The 25,207-nt window shown below is 39.2% G+C and overlaps 1 protein-coding gene across 2 annotated transcripts in view; it reads right to left on the reverse strand.

The window, feature by feature from the left end:
- Positions 1-657: 657 nt before the first annotated feature.
- Positions 658-25,207, reverse strand: part of LOC132871629 (myosin-7-like) — a 29,001-nt gene continuing 4,451 nt past the window's right edge. The window contains exons 10-38 of one of the 2 annotated variants that reach the window (XM_060905951.1): positions 24,553-24,691; positions 24,354-24,472; positions 24,096-24,245; positions 23,457-23,627; positions 22,986-23,295; positions 21,818-21,823; positions 20,925-20,998; positions 20,627-20,832; positions 20,403-20,526; positions 20,143-20,279; positions 19,811-20,066; positions 19,486-19,728; positions 19,224-19,400; positions 19,001-19,146; positions 18,826-18,916; positions 18,359-18,748; positions 13,879-14,005; positions 10,642-10,760; positions 9,278-9,474; positions 3,819-4,002; positions 3,478-3,643; positions 3,251-3,375; positions 2,862-3,170; positions 2,576-2,779; positions 2,189-2,485; positions 1,318-1,422; positions 1,108-1,203; positions 893-1,027; positions 658-727 (exon numbers count right to left, since the gene is read on the reverse strand). In XM_060905951.1, the coding sequence (XP_060761934.1) occupies positions 707-727; positions 893-1,027; positions 1,108-1,203; positions 1,318-1,422; positions 2,189-2,485; positions 2,576-2,779; positions 2,862-3,170; positions 3,251-3,375; positions 3,478-3,643; positions 3,819-4,002; positions 9,278-9,474; positions 10,642-10,760; positions 13,879-14,005; positions 18,359-18,748; positions 18,826-18,916; positions 19,001-19,146; positions 19,224-19,400; positions 19,486-19,728; positions 19,811-20,066; positions 20,143-20,279; positions 20,403-20,526; positions 20,627-20,832; positions 20,925-20,998; positions 21,818-21,823; positions 22,986-23,295; positions 23,457-23,627; positions 24,096-24,245; positions 24,354-24,472; positions 24,553-24,691 (4,824 nt within the window). In that variant the 3' untranslated portion in view covers positions 658-706. The remainder of the gene's footprint in view (positions 728-892; positions 1,028-1,107; positions 1,204-1,317; positions 1,423-2,188; positions 2,486-2,575; positions 2,780-2,861; positions 3,171-3,250; positions 3,376-3,477; positions 3,644-3,818; positions 4,003-9,277; positions 9,475-10,641; positions 10,761-13,878; positions 14,006-18,358; positions 18,749-18,825; positions 18,917-19,000; positions 19,147-19,223; positions 19,401-19,485; positions 19,729-19,810; positions 20,067-20,142; positions 20,280-20,402; positions 20,527-20,626; positions 20,833-20,924; positions 20,999-21,817; positions 21,824-22,985; positions 23,296-23,456; positions 23,628-24,095; positions 24,246-24,353; positions 24,473-24,552; positions 24,692-25,207) is intronic. The other variant, XM_060905950.1, reaches the window with a different exon arrangement.

Raw genomic sequence — 25,207 nt, forward strand, 5'->3', positions numbered from 1 at the left:
TAAATAGCCCTATTCCACAACTGTATTAATCCATATTATGTCAAGAACTGCTCAACTAAGTAAAGAGAAACGACAGTCCACCATTACTTTAAGACATGGTGTCTTTTGGGCGGCATGGTGGTGTAGTGGTCAGCACTGCCGCCTCATAGCAAGAAGGTTCTGGGTTCGGGGCCAGCGGGGGCCTTTCTGTGTGGAGTTTGCATGTTGTCAGTGTGGGTTTCCTCCGGGTTCTTCGGTTTCCCCCACAGTTCAAAGACATGCAATTAGGTTAATCTGGGGCAGCCTTGGCAAGGTACTTAACCCCTGACTGTTCACCGGGTGCTGTAGTCTGGCTGCTCACTACTCTGTGTATATGTTTGTGTGTTCACTGTTTCAGATGGGTTAAATGCAGAGGATGAATCTCACTGTGCTTTAAGTGTACATGTGACAAATAAAGGTTTCTTCTTCTTTTAATTAATTAAAAAAAGAAAAACAATTGAATTAGGTGTATCCAAACTTTTGACTGGCACTGTAGTTTAATTTCTATTTCACTTCATAACTTAATCCATTCATAATTATAAACCTATGTTGAGTTTAGGTCCATCAGGGACACCACTTAATGGTCATTTTCAGGGAACACACAATAGTCAGACTGCATTGAGTGACTTTATTGTGATGCTAGACAGTACAGGAGAGGGTGCATGTAGTCTCAGGGAAGTCCAGAGCTTTACTCTTCATCAAATCCTTTCTGTATTTAAAAAAAAAAAAGTAGAGAAAAAAGTCCAGTCAGTTGTTAATTTAGAGGAATGAAATTATATTAATACACTACAAAACTGTGTACTGTGTTACACATTTGATAATCAAATTAACATGAAGATGATGAAAATTGTACTGAAAAACACCACAAACCCACCTTTGACCCAGGTTCACGGCTCTTTGCACGCATTTTGTTGACCTGGGACTCAGCGATGTCAGCCCTCTCCTCTGCTTCATCTAGCTCATGCTGCAGTTTGCGGAATTTTCCAAGATGAACATTGGCTTGTTCTTCCTACAATAAAATGTGTGCAAAACAAATTAATTGTGTGTCACCATCACTATTACACCATTTCCATCGATCAGGTTACTTACAGCATCTTCAGCAGCTCGCTTGTAAGCCTTAACTTTAAGTTGCAGCTTGTCAACCAGATCTTGAAGACGGCCTATATTCTTGCGGTCCTCTTCAGACTAGAGGTCGTCAGATGAAAATAAAACAACTTTAATATGTTTGTGTACAATGTTGGTATATTACCATAATGTAGACATTGGAAAGAAGTGGGAAAATAATATTTATAATCAAACCTGGTAGGAAAGTTCTTTAATACGACGTTCATATTTGCGAATTCCCTTCACAGATTCACTGCTTCTTTTCTGCTCTGCTTCAAGTTCATTCTCCAACTCTCTTACCTGAAAGAATTGTGATGAAATTATACACATAGAATATTAAATAAATGTACTGATGAAAATATAGCACTGTTTATTCTTTAATTTGGTGCATGGACAAAAACATCACATGAAAAAGGATCTCAACTTGAAGATAACAATTACAATTACAAACAGAACTGCAAAAACAGTCAAGTTATATAAATTTGACTAGTTTTCTAAGCATGACCCTGCTTGGCTTCTGTAACAGGTCCCCAAATACATGCATGCTTTTTTAGCTGAAGGCAACTCATTGGATCAGAGACAAGCTACAGGGCTAGAGACATTAGCTTGGAGTTTTCACAAATTTCTTTTTACCCGGTAACATCTGATTAGTGAAGTGATGTCACTGCTTGTTTTAAAGAAAATTTAAGCTCAAAATAATGTTTAAAGATAATTGGACAAAGTAGTATGTCCAAAGTATTCTTTCTGCATCGCACTGTATTCTGCTAAAGTGTTACCATGATGCACCATAAAAAAAACATAACTTCAAATTGCCTTATTTATACCCATAAACGAAATATGAATGGTTAAGCAATGAAAAAGGTAACTGTTGTCACCATTCAGTCATGTTAGTTGCTTATGACCTATTCATAAAACTGTATGTCACAAGCTTCCCAAAGCTGGTTATGGATACATTACACCAGTTTATAGTGCAATAAATGTTTTGGTTTTTGAATATTAAATACATAAAGTGGTGTTTACCAATATTATTTACAGTTTGTGTAGTGCAGTACAATGCTAGACTCACCCTGGCCTCCAGCTTCTGCATTTGTTTCTTGCCCCCTTTCATGGCAATTTGCTCTGCTTCATTCAAGCGGTGCTGGAGGTCCTTGATTGTTTGTTCCGTGTTCTTTTTCATCCGCTCTAGATGGGCACTGGTATCCTGCTCTTTCTTCAGTTCCTCTGCCATCATGGCAGCATCAGTGATGGCCTTTTTCGCTTTTTCCTCAGCATTCCTGCACTCTTGTAATGAATCCTCCACTTCACTTTGAAGCTGGGATATGTCAGCTTCTTGTTTTTTCTTTTGGTTCAGTAAGCTAGTATTCTATAAATTGAAAAGTCAGAGATATAACTGATGCTCATTTATTAAAGATGGCAAGAATAAGCAATAAAGCAAGAAAGAAGCAGGACTTACCTGTGAATGCAGTAGCTGAACTCTTTCACTGACATCTAGTAGTTCTTGTTCTGCAAGCTTGCGTCCTCTCTCTGTTTGCTCTAATACGTTTCGGAGCTCCTCAATTTCTGCCTGTAGCAGAACATTACGTCTCTCTACAATGGCAATATTTTCCTTCAGATCATCGTTGGCATGGACAAAATCATCCAACTGGATCTGGCAGTCCTAAATAAGAATAGTTTGTTTTTAGATTTTTGTTACAATGCATACTGCATTTGTCTGTATTTAAATACTTTATACTTCTTGCCTTGAGGTTAGCTTGAATTATTTTGAGCTGCTTTTGAGCCTCTGCGGCCTGTCTATTGGCCTGACTTAGTTGGATCTCCATCTCATTAAGATCCCCCTCCATTTTTTTCTTTACTCTAAGAGCTTCATTCCTGCTACGAGTCTCTGCCTCCAAAGAGCTTTGCAGGGTGTCAATTGTCCTCTGCAAGTTTCTCTTTGTCTGCTCCACTTCCTCGTCTTTTTCAGCCAATTTGCGTTCATATTCAGCCTTTATCTGGTTGAGTTCCAGTTGGCTTCTTAGTATTTTACCCTCTTCATGCTCTAAGGAGCCCTGCAAAAAAAGGATAGTTCTCAATAGTGAAAACAATGCCGCTTTACAATCCACAGCTGAATGTTGCTTCATTGCTTTACCTCTGCCTCCTCCAATGCCGATTGGATTTCTGTTTTTTCTTGCTCTAGCTGTTTACGGGCCTTCTCTAATTCATGGATTGTCTTTCCACTTTCACCAAGTTGTTCAGTTAGATCAGTTATCTCCTCTACAAAAAGAAAGATTACCATTAAAACAAGTCCCTGGATTGTATAGTAAACACTAGTCCAAAATGTTTGTAGTTAATATGCACATTTAATCATTTATGCACCTTGGAGAATCTTATTCTCTCTCTTCAAAGTCTCCAGGTGCTCTAAAGATTCCTCGTATGAATTCTTTAACTTGAAAAGCTCGGTACTCAGAGATCGGGCTTCCTTCTGGGAGCTTTCAAGCTCACACTGAGACTCCTCATATTTCTGCTTCCATTCAGCAAGGACCTTAAAAAATAAATTATATGTAGTCAAATGACTTTTAAATTACAGAATTCAGAAAAGCATCTAAAATATAACTGCAATATCAACAATTCTCAATGCTGTAAGAGAATTCTTTACATTACAATTATTTTGGGGAACTAAATTGTAATTAGTAATATAAACAATTGTTTGGAGTTACCTTATCAAAATTCCTTTGTTTCTTGTCCAAGCCTGCAGCAGCTGCATTTGATCGCTCCATATCCACCATGAGGTCTTCAATTTCATTCTGAAGTCGGTGTTTGGTCTTCTCAAGAGAAGAACATTTAGCATTAACTGCTTCCACAGCCTCTTCTGCATCCTGCAAACGCTGAGCAAGTTTCTTTCTGTATAAAGAAAACAGTGTAAATACTATGTAGAGCTTAGTCAGTATAAATCATATTACAAGGGCAGGTGGGAAATTGCTATGCATAGTAAATCACCCAACTACGTATATTCTTTCAGGTTTAGTGGCATGGTAGGGTTTTTGGCCATAATTTGAGTGTAGTTGGGATTTTTAAACAGCTCTGCCTCACTGTTAGGTTAAGAAATATCAACCACAAATAACCAGTGAACAGTCCTGGGATTATAAACTGGCCACTGATATGCCAGTAAAGGAAAATTAATTCAAATTGGGCCTGTTAAAAATTAGCTGTAGTTTCTAGTTTCTGTATATCTACACATTGTGCCCAGCAAAATTTACAGTGTTTGAAACACCAATGATGTTTCAGTTCTTGATACACTTGTACCAAAGTGTACTGCTATGCTCAAAATGTTCCATCATCCAAAAAGTACTTGCTCAAGATGGACCTTTTCCACAAATGGATAGAGCTGGAGGTTTCTAACAAACTGTGCCTGTCAACAGATAAGCTACATCCACAGAATACCAATAGCCTCTGAAACTGTCATCGTCAACTGTCCATCGCTAGCGATGATGACTGCTTCATTAGGATGTACAGAAACACAGATGGGCCGCGAGGGCCGCACTAGAGCGACAGACAGTGCATTTACATGCACATAGAGAAAATCGAATTTCTGCCGTTGCTCGACTGAAATCGAAGTTCTAAATGCCATGGAAACACCTTAGCTAGGCTGAAATTGAACTGAACTTGATTTCTTGTAATCAAGCTACATGACCTAGATTATGCGATTTTTGCCGAGCTACTTAGTGCATGTATACCCTATCGAGCTACGTAGTCGAGCTACTTACTTCAGCACTGCCCCTTCCGGAAGTGACGAGTGACGAGACCACAAGCAGGAAACACGACAGCCTCGGTCGGCATGACAACAGTAGTAGCGAGCAGCAGAAGAGGTCAGGAGGAACAAACAAAGAAGAGAAAATGGCGAGCAGAAACGTGCACTTCTGGAGCAATGAGGAGACAGAGTTCATGCTCATTCAGCTTAAGGAGTTGAATATATTAAAATTCATGGATGGGAGAAAAACGCGCAATGGAGAACACGGAACTGATAACTTTGTTTACACTCTTGAATAGCTCTTCTTCATGACGACAACCGGAAGTGTACCAACACGATGGGGCGTGTAGCGCCACCTGTGGCTCGGGTGCACAATGTACCTCACACAATAGCTCGATTTCCTTGTGTGCATGTAGGATTGGATTTCTCTGGTACCCCTGCTGGGACCCTTTGCTCGATTACCGACAGCAGCTCGATTTGGATGTGCATGTAAACGTACTGAGAGTTGTCCGCAGTGGTGGCATGAATGACCTGGTTGAGCTGCTATGGAATGTCTGGTTTTGTGAGCTCTCGTATATTCCCTTTGACGCTTGTCTTCAATTGCGGACACTGAGCTTTTAACTATGCTTCGCCATATTGCTCTTTCCGAGGCATCCCTTTACTACGTCTGATCAATAACTCCAGCATTCTCCAACTCTGAAACTGTACTGAAAGAAACAAGCACCAAAATATTTTCCCTTAATTGGTGTTTTGGTAACAGTCAGTACGTTTACATGCACATCCAAATCGAGCTGCTGTCGGTAATCGAGCAAAGGGTCCCAGCAGGGGTGCCAGAGAAATCCAATCCTACATGCACACAAGGAAATCGAGCTATTGTGTGAGGTACATTGTGCACCCGAGCCACAGGTGACGCTACACGCCCCATCGTGTTGGTACACTTCCGGTTGTCGTCATGAAGAAGAGCTATTCAAGAGTGTAAACAAAGTTATCAGTTCCGTGTTCTCCATTGCGCGTTTTTCTCCCATCCATGAATTTTAATATATTCAACTCCTTAAGCTGAATGAGCATGAACTCTGTCTCCTCATTGCTCCAGAAGTGCACGTTTCTGCTCGCCATTTTCTCTTCTTTGTTTGTTCCTCCTGACCTCTTCTGCTGCTCGCTACTACTGTTGTCATGCCGACCGAGGCTGTCGTGTTTCCCGCTTGTGGTCTCGTCACTCGTCACTTCCGGAAGGGGCAGTGCTGAAGTAAGTAGCTCGACTACGTAGCTCGATAGGGTATACATGCACTAAGTAGCTCGGCAAAAATCGCATAATCTAGGTCGTGTAGCTCGATTACAAGAAATCAAGTTCGGTTCAATTTCAGCCTAGCTAAGGTGTTTCCATGGCATTTAGAACTTCGATTTCAGTCGAGCAACGGCATAAATTCGATTTTCTCTATGTGCATGTAAATGCACTGAGTGGTGGAGTCCAAAATCTCCAATAGCAGGGATGAGAGTTTTCCACTTTTTGGCGGATTTCTGCTTTTTCTGAGCGAAAATCGATATTATGCCAAATCCGTTGAGATTTTTTTTTTCATTTAGGGGGGTTGGGGTATGTTCCTTTGTGATACTCAAGCGTACGATGATGTTACATGTTTACATTTTCGCCATCTTTAGTCTCGCTAAGTCTCGCGGTAGAATACGTGTTATCTACAATGTAATTGGCCAAAACATCACTGGCGAGAGCATGATAGCCAATCATAACAGTTGTTACAAGAGTGTGGTAGAGAACAAAAGCCAATCATAACAGTTCTTACAAGAGTGTGGGAGAGAACAAAAGCCAATCATAACAGTTCTTACAAAAGTACCGGCATCGTTCTATTTTATCGAAACTTGCACATGTTCATCGTCACTGCGCTTCAAAAATAAGTTTCTCTTTCATATCGGCTTTTTTACTCAAAATGCCGAATACAATTGACAAGCGAGACGAAGCGAAGGTACATGAAATCGATGCTGGTATAAAAAACAGAGAGAGGACTGACAAGCTTTTGTCTTTGGCCAAAAGGCTGAAGAAGAAGTCAAAATTATTAAATGAAAATGAGAAGTGACTGTGAACTATATATAATTGTATAAAGTGTACATAGACATTATCCCATAAACTTAGCATTCGTTTGATTTAATACATTGAACATGTATATGATGGTCAGTAAATCTGAATTAATGCTGACAGTTTTGAAAACTTAAATATTTCAAAAGACTTTGAAATCATATGCAACTAATGAGGACATAGGGTGACTGACCTTTTCTCCCTAAGAAATTTTATTTAATATATGAACATTTTGATAATTAATAAAACTTACGTTTAATGTGAATTTAGTTTGTCATTTTTGTTGATCATAAATTATAACCATACCCTTGAATGTAGAATGTGATTTTATTTTGAATTCAAACAATACTCCTATTGATTTGAAACATATTTTCATGTAAATATATAAAAAAGACAACAGATTTTTTTATCTACTACAGCTCAGATTGCAGGAAAAGTGGTTTGTAAGGCCTTATTTTTCAAAATTTTCCTGGGGGGGTATCCCTCCCAGACCCCCGGCTTCGGGCGCCATCTTGTTTTCTGCTTTTTTGGTGACCACCCACTCTCATCCCTGAATAGGTGTTCAAATAAATTGAGATATGACAACTACAACACCATAGTATGTTAATTATATCATTTTCAGACACGTCAAACCATTCAATATTCTGTGGATGTGAGCATTGTTATCTTGGATGAGATCTTTCATCAGGATAGAGTTTTTTTATATTATTATTATTATTATTATTATTATTATAGGATAAGGGTGATCAGCCTGAACAACTTTACAAACCGTACTAGCAAAATATCCCACACAACATAACGGAGTCCCAGATCTCCTCACCAAGCTTTCAGGCCTGTTTCATTTGCTTGGTTTTTGCCAAAAATGCACTTGCCAACTTGTTGAGAATATAATGCAGAATTACTTGTCTGACCAAATCACATTTTATACATTGTAATCCTACCATAATATAATTCTCTATGTTATAGAGTAGCACTGTCGCATCACAGCAAGAAGGTTCTGGGTTCAAGCCCAGCGGCCAGCGTGAGCCTTTCTGTGTGGAGTTTGCATGTTCTCCTTGGGTCTGCATGGGTTTCCTCTGGGTGCTCCGGTTTCCCCCACAGTCCAGAGACATGCAGGTTAGGCTAATTGGTGGCTCTAAATTGTCCATAGGTGCGAATGTGAGTCTGAATGGTTGAGAGGAGAAAACCTCTATAATAATCCAGCTATTATTATAGAGGTTTTCTTTAGGCAACAGGAAACCACTACTGTAATGTTCCCTAGACACTTTGATGGTTGAAGCCATCAGAGTGGCCACGTCACTGAAGTGATATGCCAAAATGGATGGATGGATGGATGGATGGATGGATGGATAGATAGATAGATAGATAGATAGATAGATAGATAGATAGATAGATAGATAGATAGATAGATAGATAGATAGATAGAGATCTTAGTTGTTGATGAACTGATGCTGACAGTCTGATCATCTCCTGCACAGACACACTCACAGTTGCTCTACTGTATTTCCTTACATATTGTACAAATGTGTGAGCATCATGGTCATGAATGAGTACTTTTGGCACATGTGCTGATGCCTTTCCCATACACTGCAAAAACAATGATATCTTACCAAGTTAAAATATCTTGAATATAGTCAAATTGTTCAAGTATTTCCGAATATAAGATTACAAGAAACCAAATATAATATGATTAAACCTATTTCTTGGTATTTCTTTTTACTAATATCAAACTTGAAATACTCTTATTCTATTGGCAGAGCATTCTGTATAAATTTAAGCATTGATGTCTATAAAGAAGCAAAATTATATGCCAACAGAGGAAGAACATTTAAAGCTTAAATGTGACTATACTTAAGGTATTTTCATTTACTAAGATGACATTTTTTGTAGTGTAGATCTAAATGTCACTATAGTTGCTGTTCCTTTTGAAACACTAGCCAGTTGACCAAGCTTTGTGACTGAAAGAATCTTCTTCCAAACTCATGAGATCATTTTCTTTTCCCATCTTGATCTAAAAATCAAGGTCAGCTAGGCCTGCTCAGCATTTTTATGCATCCCCCAGAGCATGTTATTTGCTTAGTTGTATCATGCGGTACATCTGTCTGGAAGTATCAAGGCCTATGTTTGTTATTTTTCTCTACTCATTTAATTAGTTTTATCCTTTACCATCCATCTTATTCTTTGTATATACTGCATCAGAGACTAATAAAATCCTTCAGACAGCATACATTGAATTAGCATTTATTGTGAACATTTGATATTGCTGTTATAAAGCCAAGATTTATCAAATCTGTGACTCTTTTGAGATTTTTTTTAGACTATTTGAGAATTTTATGCCTTACTTGGCTTCTTCCAGTTCTTCTGTCCTCTGGATGGCATCAGTTTCATACTTGGTTCTCCACTGAGCAACCTCAGCATTAGCCTTAGTGAGACTGCGCTGCAGCTCTCCTTTTGCCTCCTGCTCCTCTTCATACTGTTCTCTGAGTAGCTCTGAATCATGACGAGCAGACTGTACTGCATGGGCAAGGGCATTCTTGGCCTAAGAAAAGAGGTGAAAATTCAAGGCACTGTCACAATATAATTTAGTTGCAGGTAGGATATATATCTGTATTTTGCCACAAATGGTAATACCTGTAGTCATTATTTACATGTGAGTTTGTTTAAACTTTGAGCCACTTTCATTGCTGCAAAAGTTGCTTTCATTTTTGACACATGCATTTCCAGTGTCAGTAGTATTGACCAAGAAAAGTGTTCAACAAAAGAAATTATATTTTAAATTCTTAACACTATTCCTAATAAAGCTTTGCAAACTCTTGGAATCTTCTCAACCAGCTTCATAAAATAGTTTCTCTATAAGCAGATTCCCCAAATAGGCTAAGCACTTGTTGGCTGCTTCTTCTAAGCTCTAAATGAAAGCTACTTAATTTTAAGTACAAGCCCATTTCTAGAAAAGTTGGGATGCTGTGTAAAATATAAATAAAAACAGAATGATGATTTGCAAATCATGGAAACCCTATATTTCAGACAAGACAAGGCTAAAATGCATTTTGCACATAGTACAATTGCGTAGCTCCGTAGTAAAAGAGTCCTGGTGTTAAACTGGCCTGCCTGCAGTCCAGACCTATCACCCACTGAAAACATTTGGTGAATTATGAAAAGTAAAAAATGACAAAGGAGACCCGAACAGTTGAGCAGCTGAAATCCTAGATCAGGCAAGACTGGAACAAAATTTCACTTTCAAAACTACAGCAATTGGTTTTCTTAGTTCCTAAATATATTAGCATGTTGTTAAAAGAAGAAGCGAGGCAACACAGTTGTAAACATGCCCTTGTCCCAACTTTTTTGAAATTGGTTCCCGGCATTAACTTCATTGTGCAAGAAGACATGTCCTTACTGTGCATATGACAATAAACACTTTGAACTTGAACTTGAAAATGAGCATATATATTTTCAAAGGGCAATAAAATTTCTCAGTTTCAATGTTTGAGTTGTTGTCTTTGGAAAAAGTACTTAGTTTTAAGTAAACATTACATTTTGTTTCAGAAATAAACTTATTATTCACTGTTTATATATGTCTTAGAAATAAATTTCAACCATATCATTAACTGTTTTTAATTTGAATGAAAGGGTGAACGATTCTGCTCTTTGGATGGTACCAGTTCAATTCACAGTTACATAAAATGTTATGAAACATGGAATACTTTACCTTAACCTCCTCTTCAAGCTGCCTTTTTAGATCATCAAGCTGTTGAGAGTAGGACTGTTTTCCCCTTGTAAGTTGAAAGATTAGTGACTCCTTTTCCTCTACCTGTCTTGAAAGCTCATCTGTGGTACACACACACACACACACACACACACACACACACACACACACAGTTGTTAAAAAAAAGTAGTGTCTATATTTTTCTCTTCAAACTCAAACTGAACTAATATTTAGTTGCATAACCATTGTTTTTGATAACTGCTGCACATCTCTGCGTTGCATCGAGTCAACCAACTTCTGGCATCTATAAACAGGTATTTCAGCCCAGGATGAATAAACTACATAACACAGTTCCTGTGAATTTTGCTTCAGAAACTGCATTTTTCATGTCACTCCACAAGTTTTTGATGGGGTTGAGGTCAGGGAATTGAGCTGCCATTCCATTACCTCAATCCTTTTTTGTCTGGAACCAAGATGTTGCTCACTTAGTAGTGTGTTTGTGGTTGTTGTTGTTTTGTTGAAATACCCATTTCAGGGGCATTTCCTCTTCAGCATATGGCAACATAATCTCCAAGTATTTTGATGTACTGTATTCAAACTGATCCATGATCCCTGGTATACGATAAATAGGCCCAACACCGTAGTATGCGAAACATCTCCATACCATGATTTTTACGCCACCATGCTTCACGGTCTTCACAGCGTACTGCGGCTTGAATTCAGTACCCAGGGGTTGTCTGACATACTGTCAATGACCACTAGACCCGAAAAGAACAATTTTACTTTCACCAGTCCACAGAATGTTATGCTATTTCTCTTTGGGCAAATCGATGTGTTCCTTGGCAAATTTTAACCGATTCTGCACATGCTGTTTTTGTAACAGCGGTGCTTTATGGGGGCTTCTTGCTGATAGCTTAGCTTCAGTTAAACATCTTCTGACTGTAACAGTTCTTGCAGATAATTTTAGATCATCTTTGATCTTTCTGGAGGTGATGATTGGCTGAATCTTTGCCATTCTGGTTATTCTTCAATCTGTTTTAACAATAGTTGCTCATTTTCTTCCACATGTCTTGGGTTTTTGTTGCCATTTTAAAGCATTTGAGATCATTTTAGCTGAGCGTCCTATAATTTGCTGTACTTCTTTATACGTTTTCCCCTCTTCAATCAACTTTTTAATCAAATTACTTTGTTCCTCTGAACAATGTTTGGAACGGCCCATTTTTACCAAGCAATTCAGAAGGAAGTATATTTTATAACAATGTGTGAAACATTTGCTTCCCTTCTTCCTTTATAAAGGACAATTAATGGCACCTGTTTTTTCACAGATTAAATTAATTCTCTAATTAAACTCCACACTGCTCTTATTTTGAACAGGCCCCTTTCAACGAATGAGTCAACTACTCGAAACAAGTAACGTGCATGTCATGAGAGTTGGGTCTGTTGTGTTTCTATTTCACTACTACATCTAGAAGTAAATCATTTGCCATGCAGAAATATCACTCCTACTAATAACAGTGGTTCATCAGGTTACTGATGTTGTACTGCTATTTTTAACACAACTGTACACTGGTGCTTGAAAGTTTGTGAACCCTTTAGAATTTTCTATATTTCTGCATAAATATGACATAGAACATCATCAGATTTTCACACAAGTCCTAAAAGTAGATAAAGAGAACCCAGTTAAACAAATTAGACAGAAATATTATACTTGGTCATTTATTTATTGAGGAAAATGATCCAATATTACATATCTGTGAGTGGCAAAAGTATGTGAACCTCTAGGATTAGCAGTTAATTTGAAGGTGAAATTAGAGTCAGGTGTTTTCAATCAATGGGATGACAATCAGGTGTGAGTGGGCACCCTGCTTTATTTAAAGAACAGGGATCTATCAAAGTCTGATCTTCACAACACATGTTTGTGGAAGTGTAGCATGGCACGAACAAAGGAGATTTCTGAGGACCTCAGAAAAAGCGTTGTTGATGCTCATCAGGCTGGAAAAGGTTACAAAACCATCTCTAAAGAGTTTGGACTCCACCAATCCACAGTCAGACAGATTGTGTACAAATAAAGGAAATTCAAGACCATTGTTACCCTCCCCAAGAGTGGTCGACCAACAAAGATCACTTCAAGAGCAAGGCGTGTAATAGTCGGCGAGGTCACGAAGGACCCCAGGGTAACTTCTAAGCAACTGAAGGCCTCTCTCACATTGGCTAATGTTAATGTTCATGAGTTCACCATCAGGAGAACACTGAACAACAATGGTGTGCATGGCAGGGTTGCAAGGAGAAAGCCACCGCTCTCCAAAAAGAACATTGCTGCTCGTCTGCAGTTTGCTAAAGATCATGTGGACAAGCCAGAAGGCTATTGGAAAAATGTTTTGTGGATGGATGAGACCAAAATAGAACTTTTTGGTTTAAATGAGAAGCGTTATGTTTGGAGAAAGGAAAACACTGCATTCCAGCATAAGAACCTTATCCTATCTGTGAAACATGATGGTGGTAGTATCATGGTTTGGGCCTGTTTTGCTGCATCTGGGCCAGGACAGCTTGCCATCATTGATGGAACAATAAATTCTGAATTATACCAGCAAATTCAAAAGGAAAATGTCAGGACATCTGTCCATGAACTGAACCTCAGGACAAGGTGGGTCATGCAGCAAGACAACGAACCTAAGCACACAAGTCGTTCTACCAAAGAATGGTTAAAGAAGAATAAAGTTAATGTTTTGGAATGGCCAATTCAAAGTCCTGACCTTAAACAAATCAAAATGTTGTGGAAGGACCTGAAGTGAGCAGTTCATGTGAGGAAACCCAACAACATCCCAGAGTTGAAGCTGTTCTGTACGGAGGAATGGGCTAAAATTCCTCCAAGCCGGTGTGCAGGACTGATCAACAGTTACCGGAAATGTTTAGTTGCAGTTATTGCTGCACAAGGGGGTCACGCCAGATACTGAAAGCAAAGGTTCACATACTTTTGCCACTCACAGATATGTAATATTGGATCATTTTCTTCAATAAATAAATGACCAAGTATAATATTTTTGTCTCATTTGTTTAACTGGGTTCTCTTTATCTATTTTTAGGACTTGTGTGAAAATCTGATGATGTTTTAGGTCATATTTATGCAGAAATATAGAAAATTGCAAAGGGTTCACAAACTTTCAAGCACCACTGTATATAGTGTGTGTGTGTGTGTGTGTGTGTGTGTGTGTGTGTGTGTGTGTGTGTTTCTCAGTATACCTTTCTCAGTCTGAAGCTTTGCCTTCTGAGTTACAGAATCATTGAGGGATCTTTGGTTTTCCTCATATTTGTTTCGGAATTCATTCAGCTGGTCCTCCAGTGTCCTACTCATTTTCTCCAGGTTAGTCTATCACAAGTGGATATGAAGGCAAATGTACAAATGTATTAGACTGTCATTAAGTTACAGTCCATGTCAGTTTCCTGTACGTCAAACATACCTTATAAACCACACTTACTAGAATGGAGACACACTATTTTTTTTTTTTACAATGTATGTATTTATATTTAATTAAACATGGCCTCATTTTGCTTGATAAATTTTTGAATAGGTCTAATAGAAAAAGAAATACTTGTAAGACTATCAGAAATCAATTGGCAAAGATTGTGATATCTATTGCTTTCTCATCTCATCTCATCTCATTATCTCTAGCCGCTTTATCCTTCTACAGGATCGCAGGCAAGCTGGAGCTTATCCCAGCTGACTACGGGCGAAAGGCGGGGTACACCCTGGACAAGTCGCCAGGTCATCACAGGGCTGACACATAGACACAGACAACCATTCACACTCACATTCACACCTACGGTCAATTTAGAGTCACCAGTTAACCTAACCTGCATGTCTTTGGACTGTGGGGGAAACCGGAGCACCCGGAGGAAACCCACGTGGACACGGGGAGAACATGCAAACTCCACACAGAAAGGCCCTCGCCGGCCACGGGGCTCGAACCCAGACCTTCTTGCTGTGAGGCGACAGCGCTAACCACTACGCCACTGTGCCGCCCCTCTATTGCTTTAAAAACTCTATTAATCTGTACAGTCTTCTCTTGTACACAACACTGGCCCTAACTATGAGAATGAACATGAATTGATTTAGAATACACATCTCATCTCATCATCTCTAGCCGCTTTATCCTTCTACAGGGTCGCAGGCAAGCTGGAGCCTATCCCAGCTGACTACGGGCAAAAGGCGGGGTACACCCTGGACAAGTCGCCAGGTCATCACAGGGCTGACACATAGACACAGACAACCATTCACACTCACATTCACACCTACGGTCAATTTAGAGTCACCAGTTAACCTAACCTGCATGTCTTTGGACTGTGGGGGAAACCGGAGCACCCGGAGGAAACCCACGTGGACACGGGGAGAACATGCAAACTCCACACAGAAAGACCCTCGCCGGCCATGGGGCTCGAACCCAGACCTTCTTGCTGTGAGGCGACAGCGCTAACCACTACACCACTGTGCCGCCCCTCTATTGCTTTAAAAACTCTATTAATCTGTACAGTCTTCTCTTGTACACAACACTGGCCCTAAATATGAGAATGAACATGAATTGATTTAGAATACACATCTCATCTCATCATCTCTAGCCGCTTTATCCTTCTACAGGGTCGCAGGCAAGCTGGAGCCTATCCCAGCTGACTACGGGCGAAAGGCGGGGTACACCCTGGACAAGTCGCCAGGTCATCACAGGGCTGACACATAGACAACCATTCACACTCACATTCACACCTACGGTCAATTTAGAGTCACCAGTTAACCTAACCTACATGTCTTTGGACTGTGGGGGAAACCGGAGGACCCAGAGGAAACCCACGCGAACACGGGGAGAACATGCAAACTCCGCACAGAAAGGCCCTCGCCGGCCACAGGGCTCGAACCCGGACCTTCTTGCTGTGAGGCGACAGCGCTAACCACTACACCACCGTGCCGCCCCTTTATTGCTTTAAAAACTCTATTAATCTGTACAGTCTTCTCTTGTACACAACACTGGCCCTAACTATGAGAATGAACATGAATTGATTTAGAATACACATAATCAGTATATTTAAATTGACGTTTATGGAAATCGACTTGGAAATCAACATTTAGCCAGATCGACTTACAGAGGTGCTTGAAAGTTTGTGAACCCTTTAGAATTTTCTATATTTCTGCATAAATATGACCTAAAACACCATCTGATTTTCACACAAGTCTGAAAAGTAGATAAAGAGAATGCAGTTAAACAAATGAGACAAAAATATTATACTTGGTCATTTATTTATTGAGGAAAATGATCCAATATTACATATCTGTGAGTGGCAAAAGTATGTGAACCTTTGCTTTCAGTATCTGGTGTGACCCCCTTGTGCAGCAATAACTGCAACTAAACGTTTCCAGTAACTGTTGATCAGTCCTGCACACCGGCTTGGAGGAATTTTAGCCCATTCCTCCATACAGAACAGCTTCAACTCTGGGATGTTGGTGGGTTTCCTCACATGAACTGCTCGCTTCAGGTCTTTCCACAGCATTTCGATTGGATTAAGGTGAGAACTTTGATATGGCCATTCCAAAACATTAACTTTATTCTCCTTTAACCATTCTTTGGTAGAATGAGTTGTGTGCTTAGGGTCGTTGTCTTGCTGCATGACCCACCTTCTCTTGAGATTCAGTTCATGGACAGATGTCCTGACATTTTCCTTTAGAATTCGCTGGTATAATTCACAATTCATTATTCCATCAATGGTGACAAGCCATCCTGGCCCAGATGCAGCAAAAACAGGCACAAACCATGATACTACCACCACCATGTTTCACAAATGGGATAAGGTTCTTGTGCTGGAATGCAGTGTTTTCCTTTCTCCAAACATAACACTTCTCATTTAAACCAAAAAGTTCTATTTTGGTCTCATCTGTCCACAAAACATTTTTCCAATAGCCTTCTGGCTTGTCCACATGATCTTTAGCAAACTGCAGATGAGCAGCAATGTTCTTTTTGGAGAGCAGTGGCTTTCTCCTTGCAACCCTGCCATGCACACCATTGTTGTTCAGTGTTCTCCAGATGGTGGACTCATGAACATTAGCCAATGTGAGAGAGGCCTTCGGTTGCTTAGAAGTTACCCTGGGTCTTTTGTGACCTTGTCGACTATTACACGCCTTGCTCTTGGAGTGATTTGTTGGTCGACCACTCCTGGGGAGGGTAATAATGGTCTTGAATTCCTCCATTTGTACACAATCTGTCTGACTGTGGATTGGTGGAATCCAAACTCTTTAGAGATGGTTTTGTAATCTTTTCCAGCCTGATGAGCATCAACAACGCTTTTTCTGAGGTCCTCAGAAATCTCCTTTGTTTATGCCATGTGTTGTGAAGCTCAGACTTTGATAGATCCCTGTTCTTTACATAAAACAGGGTGCCCACTCACACCTGATTGTCATCCCATTGATTGAAAACACCTGACTCTAATTTCACCTTCAAATTAACTGCTAATCCTAGAGGTTCACATACTTTTGCCACTCACAGATATATAATATTGGATCATTTTCCTCAATAAATGAATGACCAAGTATAATATTTTTGTTTCATTTGCTTAACTGGGTTCTCTTTATCTACTTTTAGGACTTGTGTGAGAATCTGATTTTTTTTAGGTCATATTTATGCAGAAATATAGAAAACTCTAAAGGGTTCACAAACTTTCAAGCACCACTGTACAAAAGTACAGTATATGCATCACACAAATTCTAGTGCATCACTCTGAGGGCCTCTGCATGCTCTTGCGACAAGGCTTTCGCAGATAGCTTTTCGCAGACAGTTGTAATTTATTGTTGAGCGGGGAGTAATAGGCGTGCGCGATGTTATTCACCGCCACAACGCAAGGGGGCGCGAAGTCGCGAAATCGCTAGGAGTAGTTGGTGGGTGTGGTTAGTGGAGTGTTTATCCTCCGGTTACTTATAATGACTAGAACTGGAGTCGTATAGATGTACGTACTTCCTCACTTCCTCGATCAACCGCTCTTCGTGCTGCTCCATCTTCGCTCGTGTTTTTAAAAATGGCGGTCATGAAAACAAACCAAACCGGGAAAGTAGGGAAGCGGAAGTGCGTGTACAGCGGATGTAGAGTGGACCAATCAGAGCCCTCTTGTCTGCGACGCTGTCTGCGAGGCTTCTGCGGTGGTCACAATTTTTGGGAGGTGCGCGCAGAGCGTCTGCGAAGGGGGGGGGGGGGGGGGGCTACGTAGGCGCCATCTGCGACACCATCTGCGAGGACTGCGTTGTCAGCATAAATTGGCCTTGAGCCTGTTCTTGATCAAACTCATTGGGTGTTTCTTCTGTGATCCACAAGCTTAGATTATGTGCAGACTTGTATCAATGAAACAATTCATGTTATATGAAGTTTGTCAAATTATTTCTTAAATAGGTGTTAATGCTGTGCATTATACATTTATTTCTGCAGTGCCGTAAAAGTGTGGAAGCAAAAATTCCTGGAACTTTTAACAATAATGTAAAAACTGTGCTTTATCCACTTTTATTATTACAAAAATGGTTCCATAAGGGTTCCTCTACTGTAAGGTTCTACACAGACATTTTAATGGATCCCCCACAGGATGACAAACCAAAGAATTGAAGATGTTAGTCAGCATGCATTGTCTAAGAATATATTATTAGGAAATATACATTTTAATTTATTATTGATTTAAACAATCCTCACTGAGAACTTACTTTGGACTTGACAATCTGTTCCATGCTGGAAACCACATCATCCAGCTCCAGTTTAAGCTCACTCTTCTCTTTCTCTAATTTTTGTTTGACCCTCTGAAGGTTATCTATCTGCTCACCCAGTTCAGCCACACTATCAGCTTGTTTCTTTCTAAGTGTGGCAGCTGTGGCTTCATGGTGCAGAGTCGCCTCTTCAAGGTCTCTACGCAGTTTCTGAAACTCTGACTCCCTTTTTTTGTTCATTTCAATCTGAGCCACAGTAGCTCCTCCAGCCTCTTCCAGTCTCTCACTTATTTCCTCCAGTTCTCTTGCCAGATCTGCCCTCTGTTTCTCCACCTTGGCTCTGGCAGCTCTTTCTGCCTCAAGCTCTTCCTCCAGTTCTTCTACTCGAGCCTAAAATAAAGCTGAACTTTCATATTGTTCTACATTTTATCCATTAGACACTTTATCTATAAGACATAAGTAAATACCTGCAACTCTTTAATTTTCTTTTGAAGTTGCACAATGATGACTTGCTCATCCTCAAGTTTACTATTCAGCTGGCTAATCTCAAAATCTTTCCTAAAGAAAACAGTTTTAGATAAGATGTTGTCAGTATATACATGTGATATGGTGTTAGTTAAAATCTTTGTCTTTTTGTATTACTTCTTAAGGCGTTCCTCTAGTTGTTGTTTGTCATTTTCCAGGTCCATTATGCTTTCTTGGGTCAACTTTAGGTCACCCTCTAGTTTTCTCTTTGCCCTTTCAAGATCCATACGAATCTTCTTCTCTTGCTCTAGAGATCCCTCTAACTGATGAAAAACAAGAATTAAAATTAATCCTGAGACAAGTATCTATTTGCGTCTTCATTTTTTTTTTATTCACTTACATCATCAACTTGCTGCTCTAGTTTGACTTTGGTTTTGGTGAGGCTGTTGACTTTGTCCTCCTCACTTTGCAGGTCATCCAGGGTTTGCTGGTGAGCCTCCTGAAGGGCTTTCTTCTCCTTAGTTAACTTGGCTATGATTTCATCCAAAGCTGCCATTTCCTCAGTCAGATTCTTCACCTATGATATAGCAGATTTTGAGAAAATTGCCATTACATTTTCAGTATTGTTGTATTGTAAAACTTCATGTATGAGGCACAGAAACCTTATTCTCAGTGGCATGCTTCTCCTTTTCCACTTTAGCCAGAGTCAACTCAAGATCATCAATGTCTTTCTTAAGCTCAGAACACTCATCCTCTAGCTTTCTCTTTTTAGCTGTTAGCTCTGCATTCATTTCTTCCTCATCCTCCAGTCTTTCGTTCAGCTCTTTGACTTTGGCTTCCATCTGGATCTTGTTTTTAATTAGCCCTTCGCACCTTTCCTCAGCATCACACAGATTGTCTTGTTCCTGTGTGCATTGGAGCAATGAAATATATTCATATTTTTTAATTAATTTTTTTCAACCATTTCCCAATGCATTTTATACTTACTGCCTGCACTTGTAGCTGCAGATCATTCTTCTCTTGGAGAAGTGAAACCATTTTCTCCTCAAGCTCTTTTCTACGAGCTTCAGACTTGGCATAAGCCTCCTTGAGTTTCAGGAATTCCTCTTTCATGTTGGCCATCTCCTTCTCTGCTTCAGCAGATCTCAGTAATGGTTTGATCTTGAAGTACAGCTTCATCCATGGCCAGTTTTTGACACTCATGAATGTACGCACATTCCATTGTATAACCAGCAAGGCATCTCTTTTGGGTTAAAAAAAAATTAACAGAGGAAATGTTTACAAAATGTAAATTTAAAAAATGGTATTGACAGACATACCTGCGTTCCACCATTTTCTGGTACTCAATTCTTGAGAGAAGCCCACGAGACCTGGCTTGGATTCTTGTTAATATTTTAGATAGCCGTTCGTCTCGCATTTCCTCCAATTGACCTAACAGGCCAGCTTTAAAAAACACCTGAAAAAAATGTGTGTGTGTATATATACAGTAATATATATATATAACATTTTTATTGAAACAGTTTTGAAAGTGAAACTAAACTTAACTCAAATTCAACTCAAATCTAACTCAACCTTTTACCTTAGTGTGCCCAAATCTGTACTGTTGGATATCTATATCAAGTGAAGCCAACAGTTTTTCAGCCCCCTTCTTGCTATCAATGAATTGTCCCTCTGGGATTGCAGATGGGTTAAGGATGCGGTATCTGCAAAATCACATCAGCATGTGCTCATAAATATTACAAGTGCAAGTTTGTTAGATAATAATGTTATCATGAGTATACTACTTAGGTTACATTTTGGTACCTCTGTTTGAAATCACCATAAAGGATTCTGTTTGGGAAACCCTTCCGGCAGATCCTGATGCCTTCTAGCACACCATTGCAGCGAAGCTGATGCATAACAAGGGGGTTGTCCATTGCACCAGGAGTCTTGGTCTCATTGGGAATGATGCAGCGTACAAAGTGTGGATGAGTTGAGCGCAAGTTTGTCATTAGCTTATTAAGATTTTCCTGAAAGTCAGCAATGTTAATAGAGTTAATAGGGATAGTACAACTAACACAAAGGGTCATGGTACTTTGGACTTTAATATCTGTGCACATACCCTGTGAAGTGCAGACACTGTCTGGAAAGAAGATCCTTTCTTTTTCTTTTCTTTTTTGCCAGATTCAGCAGTGGCTGAAAAGTATTAGTGTTATGTGTCAGTGCCATTCAGCACTTTTATATGTGTTTTCAAAGTTTTATAAAATAAGTATGAAGAGATCCAAAGAAGCAAAAACAAATTTTGAAATGCAAAATATGACAAAGGAGACCCCAAGCTGTTGAGCAGCTGAAATCCTATATCAGGCAAGAATGGGACAATATTTCACTTTTAAAACTACAGCAACTGGTTTCCTCAGTTCCCAAACATTTACAGAATGTTGTTAAAAGTAAAGGTGATGCAACACTGTGGTAAACATGCTCCTGTCCCAATTTTTTTTGAAACGTACTACTGGCATCAAATTCAAAATGAGCATATATTTTTCAAACAACAATAAAATTCTTAGTTTCAACATTTGATATATTGTCTTTGTACTATTTTCAATGAAATATAGGGTTTCCTTGATTTTGCAAATGATCACATTCTGTTTTTATTTACAGTTTACAGTGTCCCATTATTTTTGCACTTATTATTCACTATTTATGTCTTAGAAATAAATTTCAACCATAAACTTTATTTAAAATGTCTTTAAAATCATGAAAAATATATATTCTAGTTTGTCCAAACTTTTCACTGGTAATATGCATTTTTCATTATATACTTCAGTACACATATCTTAGAAGAAAACGTGAGTATCATTTACATGTGATAATTTACTCTTTCTAATTTGAACTGAACACACTTTTATGTGTTTTCAAAGCAATATGAAGTAACCAAAGGGCTCCAAGCAAGCAAAACCAAAGGTGTCTATTGTAGAAGTCACAACAGCTTCCAACTACTACTAAGTGGACAATGACAGAGAACTTGACCTGGCAGGAAGAGTGAGTGGTGAATGGAGGAAAACCTAACTTCAGCCCCAGTGTTGTCAGTTAGAGGAATCCAGCTAACTTCGCTAGTTCTTTTGTGAAAGTGCATATTAAAGCAAAGGGAAAACTTCTCAGCTGTGCCAACAGCTAACAGTCATAGGTTTTCTGGTTGGGGGTGTGAAATACTCTGAGAGAGGAGGGGGTAGTGCATTGAGAGAACCAAGTGAAAGAAGTGCTGCTACTGAACAAAAAGGCAATAGTAAGTTGGTTGAGATTATTAATGATGGTAATAATGCTAGCAATGTTGACAAGGGAAAGCCAACTCCAAGCTAGCTGGCACAACACAGAACACCATCACTGTGACTATAAAAGTACTCATAAGTTATAAAATAAATCTCACTTGCTGCAAGAGAAGGTAATAGCAGGTTATTGCCACCTTTTGTGGACCAGTTACCTGGAGCTCCAACCTTAGTTACAAGCTGCTAAGAAGATAACTTCATATATTGTGCATGTGGTCTGACGTACATGATACAAGAAGAAAGTGAAAGATGGTTGTTGGACAGGATGGCATGGTGGGTCAGTGGTTAGCATTGTTGCTTCACAGCTGGAAGGTTCTGGATTCAAACCTGACAGTCAACTAGAGCCTTTCTGTGTTGAGTTTGCATGTTGGAAACCTCATGGGTTTCCTCTGGGTGCTCCAGTTTCCTCCCACAGTCCAAAGCAGTGCAAATTAGATTAACTGGCAACTCTAATTTGCCAGTAGGTGTGAATGGTTGTTTGTCTGTGTGTTAGCCCTGTGATAGGTTGGCAACCTGCCCAGGGTGTACTGTGGCTCTCACTCACAGTCAGCTTGGATTAGCTTCAGTGACCCTGACAGATAAGCGGTATAGATCAGTGGGTGGGTTGTTGGACAGACATGTCACTTTGTGACCTTTTTTTTTTTTTTGGAAGTTTCAGCATGTATATGCATGCACACAAGACATCTCATCTCATCTCATTATCTCTAGCCGCTTTATCCTTCTACAGGGTCGCAGGCAAGCTGGAGCCTATCCCAGCTGACTATGGGCGAAAGGCGGGGTACACCCTGGACAAGTCACACAAGACATTCAGGTCATTTTCTACACCCCTGGTAGGAAGAAGTAGAACCACTTTTGCTTACCTGATTCTGCCCCAGCATAGTTTGCAAACAGGACAGTCAACAGTTTTAGTGAAGATTTTTGGTAGAGTCCAACTACAGTTTCATTTAGTGGATCCTTGTTTTTTATGAGCCAGTTGATGATGTTGTAGTCCACAATGCCAGCATAGTGAACAAGGGCAAAGTGAGCCTCAGGCTTCCCCTTTACAATCCTTGGCTTCTGGAAGTTACTTGATTTCCCCAAGTGGTTGTCAAAAAGCTTTGCTTTAAATGTGGCATCTGTGGCTTTGGGGAACATGCATTCCTCTTCAAGGATAGACATGATACCCATGGGCTAAAACAAATAACAACAAATTGTTTACATTAGCAGTAACCAAACATTAACCATTATATCTCTAATCATAACTATAGCATAAAACTATACTACTTGTCTTTGAAACGTGTATTATTTATTCAACTAATGTTTGAAACCTTTCTTAATTATTAACGGCCCACCTTCTCAATCAAATCAATGCAGGCTTGCAAGTCCATGCCGAAGTCAATGAATTCCCACTCTATGCCTTCTTTCTTGTATTCTTCTTGTTCCAGCACAAACATGTGATGGTTGAAAAACTGTTGCAGTTTCTCATTTGTAAAATTAATGCAGAGTTGCTCGAAAGTGTTAAACTGTAAACATATGAATGTATTAATGTTTCAAATGAATGTATTTATGTTTCGATATCAACTTCTTTGTCACTGTCACAGGAATTCCTACTCTATCCAACATCTACCAAGCATTGTCCAAAGGCTACAGTAGAGTGTCAACTTCACACAGTTTTCCAAAATCAAACCAGCTTTCTTATGCTTCTGTTCACATTCAGTTAGGAAGTTTCATCATAAACCATTCCCTCAAAATTAAAAGTGGCTAATACAATCACTAAGAAGGAAATCTGTTCAAATGTGTGCATGCATTAAGTCCACTCTGAGTGAAATGGAGTTAAAACATGGTTGTAAGCAAAATAACAAGCTTTATACAAAGCCTTTAGTCAGTAATATTAACATATTACATGTTTAAATCATACAAAATATTACACCTATATCAGAATTGATCTAATAGCATGTTTTATGTATGTTTTTGTGTATTCATGCACTCACTTCAAAAATCTCAAAACCAGCAATGTCTAATACACCAATGAAATACTGGCGTGGCTGTCTTGTTTCCAGAGACTGGTTAATTCTCCCCACCATCCAGAGGAACATTTTCTCATACACTGCTTTGGACAGAGCACCAACAGCATAGTTCACCTGTAAAAACCAGCAAAATTAGTTGAAAAAGATGTAAGCAGTATTTGCTTCAAAGTATTATTTTTGTTGTGTATTTTTGAAGTAAATATACTATAAAGATTTGCTTACCTGTTGAACATTTTGTCCTTTGGTCACCCACTCATTGCCTACTTTAACTCTTGGGTGACACAAACCTTTTATGAGGTCAGCAGAGTTCAGGCCCATCAGATAAGCAACTTTGTCTGCATCTAAAATAAATTAAGAAGTCTGCATTAAACTGTGATAGATTATTAATGATTTCTTTGATGGCAAAATGCAAACTATATACCCTCAGTTCCATCAGCTTCTGCTTGCTCTTCACGCTGCTTTTGCTTAAATTTCATGTTACCATGGTGCATAATGGCTCCAGTAAGCTTGTATACTGAGTTTTTTTCATCTTGTGTGAAGCCAAGTACATCAAAAGCATTCTGTAAATGAAGCAATGAAATGAAAGGCAAAGTACATAACCACATTAATATAAGAAAAATACTGATCCTTAAAATAAAGGTCACAGATAAGGACAAATAGGTTATGTCAATAAGAAAGCAATTATGCCAATTAAGAGAACATAGTATGTCAATAAATGTTATCTTTTGAAATGTACAGATTAAATCCAGCAAACCTTCAGAGTTCTTTCACTGCATCTTCTTGATGATCATTGCAAATGAAAGTGCAACATAATTTTAACACATTTACTGAATCTTCATCAGATTTTAGACTGGAACTTGTTTAAGCCCCTGAGTTCTACTGAAAGGAAACTGTAATGCTACCACATACAAAGACATTCTACACAATTGTTTGCTTCAAGCTCTGTGGCAACAGTGTGTTGAAGAATCACATATGGTTGTGATGGTTATGTGTCCATATACTTTTGGCCATACTGTGTAGTTTATATCCCTGTGTTTGACATACTGTAATCCACTGGCCAAATTGAAGCTGACTCT

The sequence above is a fragment of the Neoarius graeffei genome, chromosome 23 (genome assembly GCF_027579695.1).
Source record: "Neoarius graeffei isolate fNeoGra1 chromosome 23, fNeoGra1.pri, whole genome shotgun sequence".
Taxonomy (NCBI): domain Eukaryota; kingdom Metazoa; phylum Chordata; class Actinopteri; order Siluriformes; family Ariidae; genus Neoarius; species Neoarius graeffei.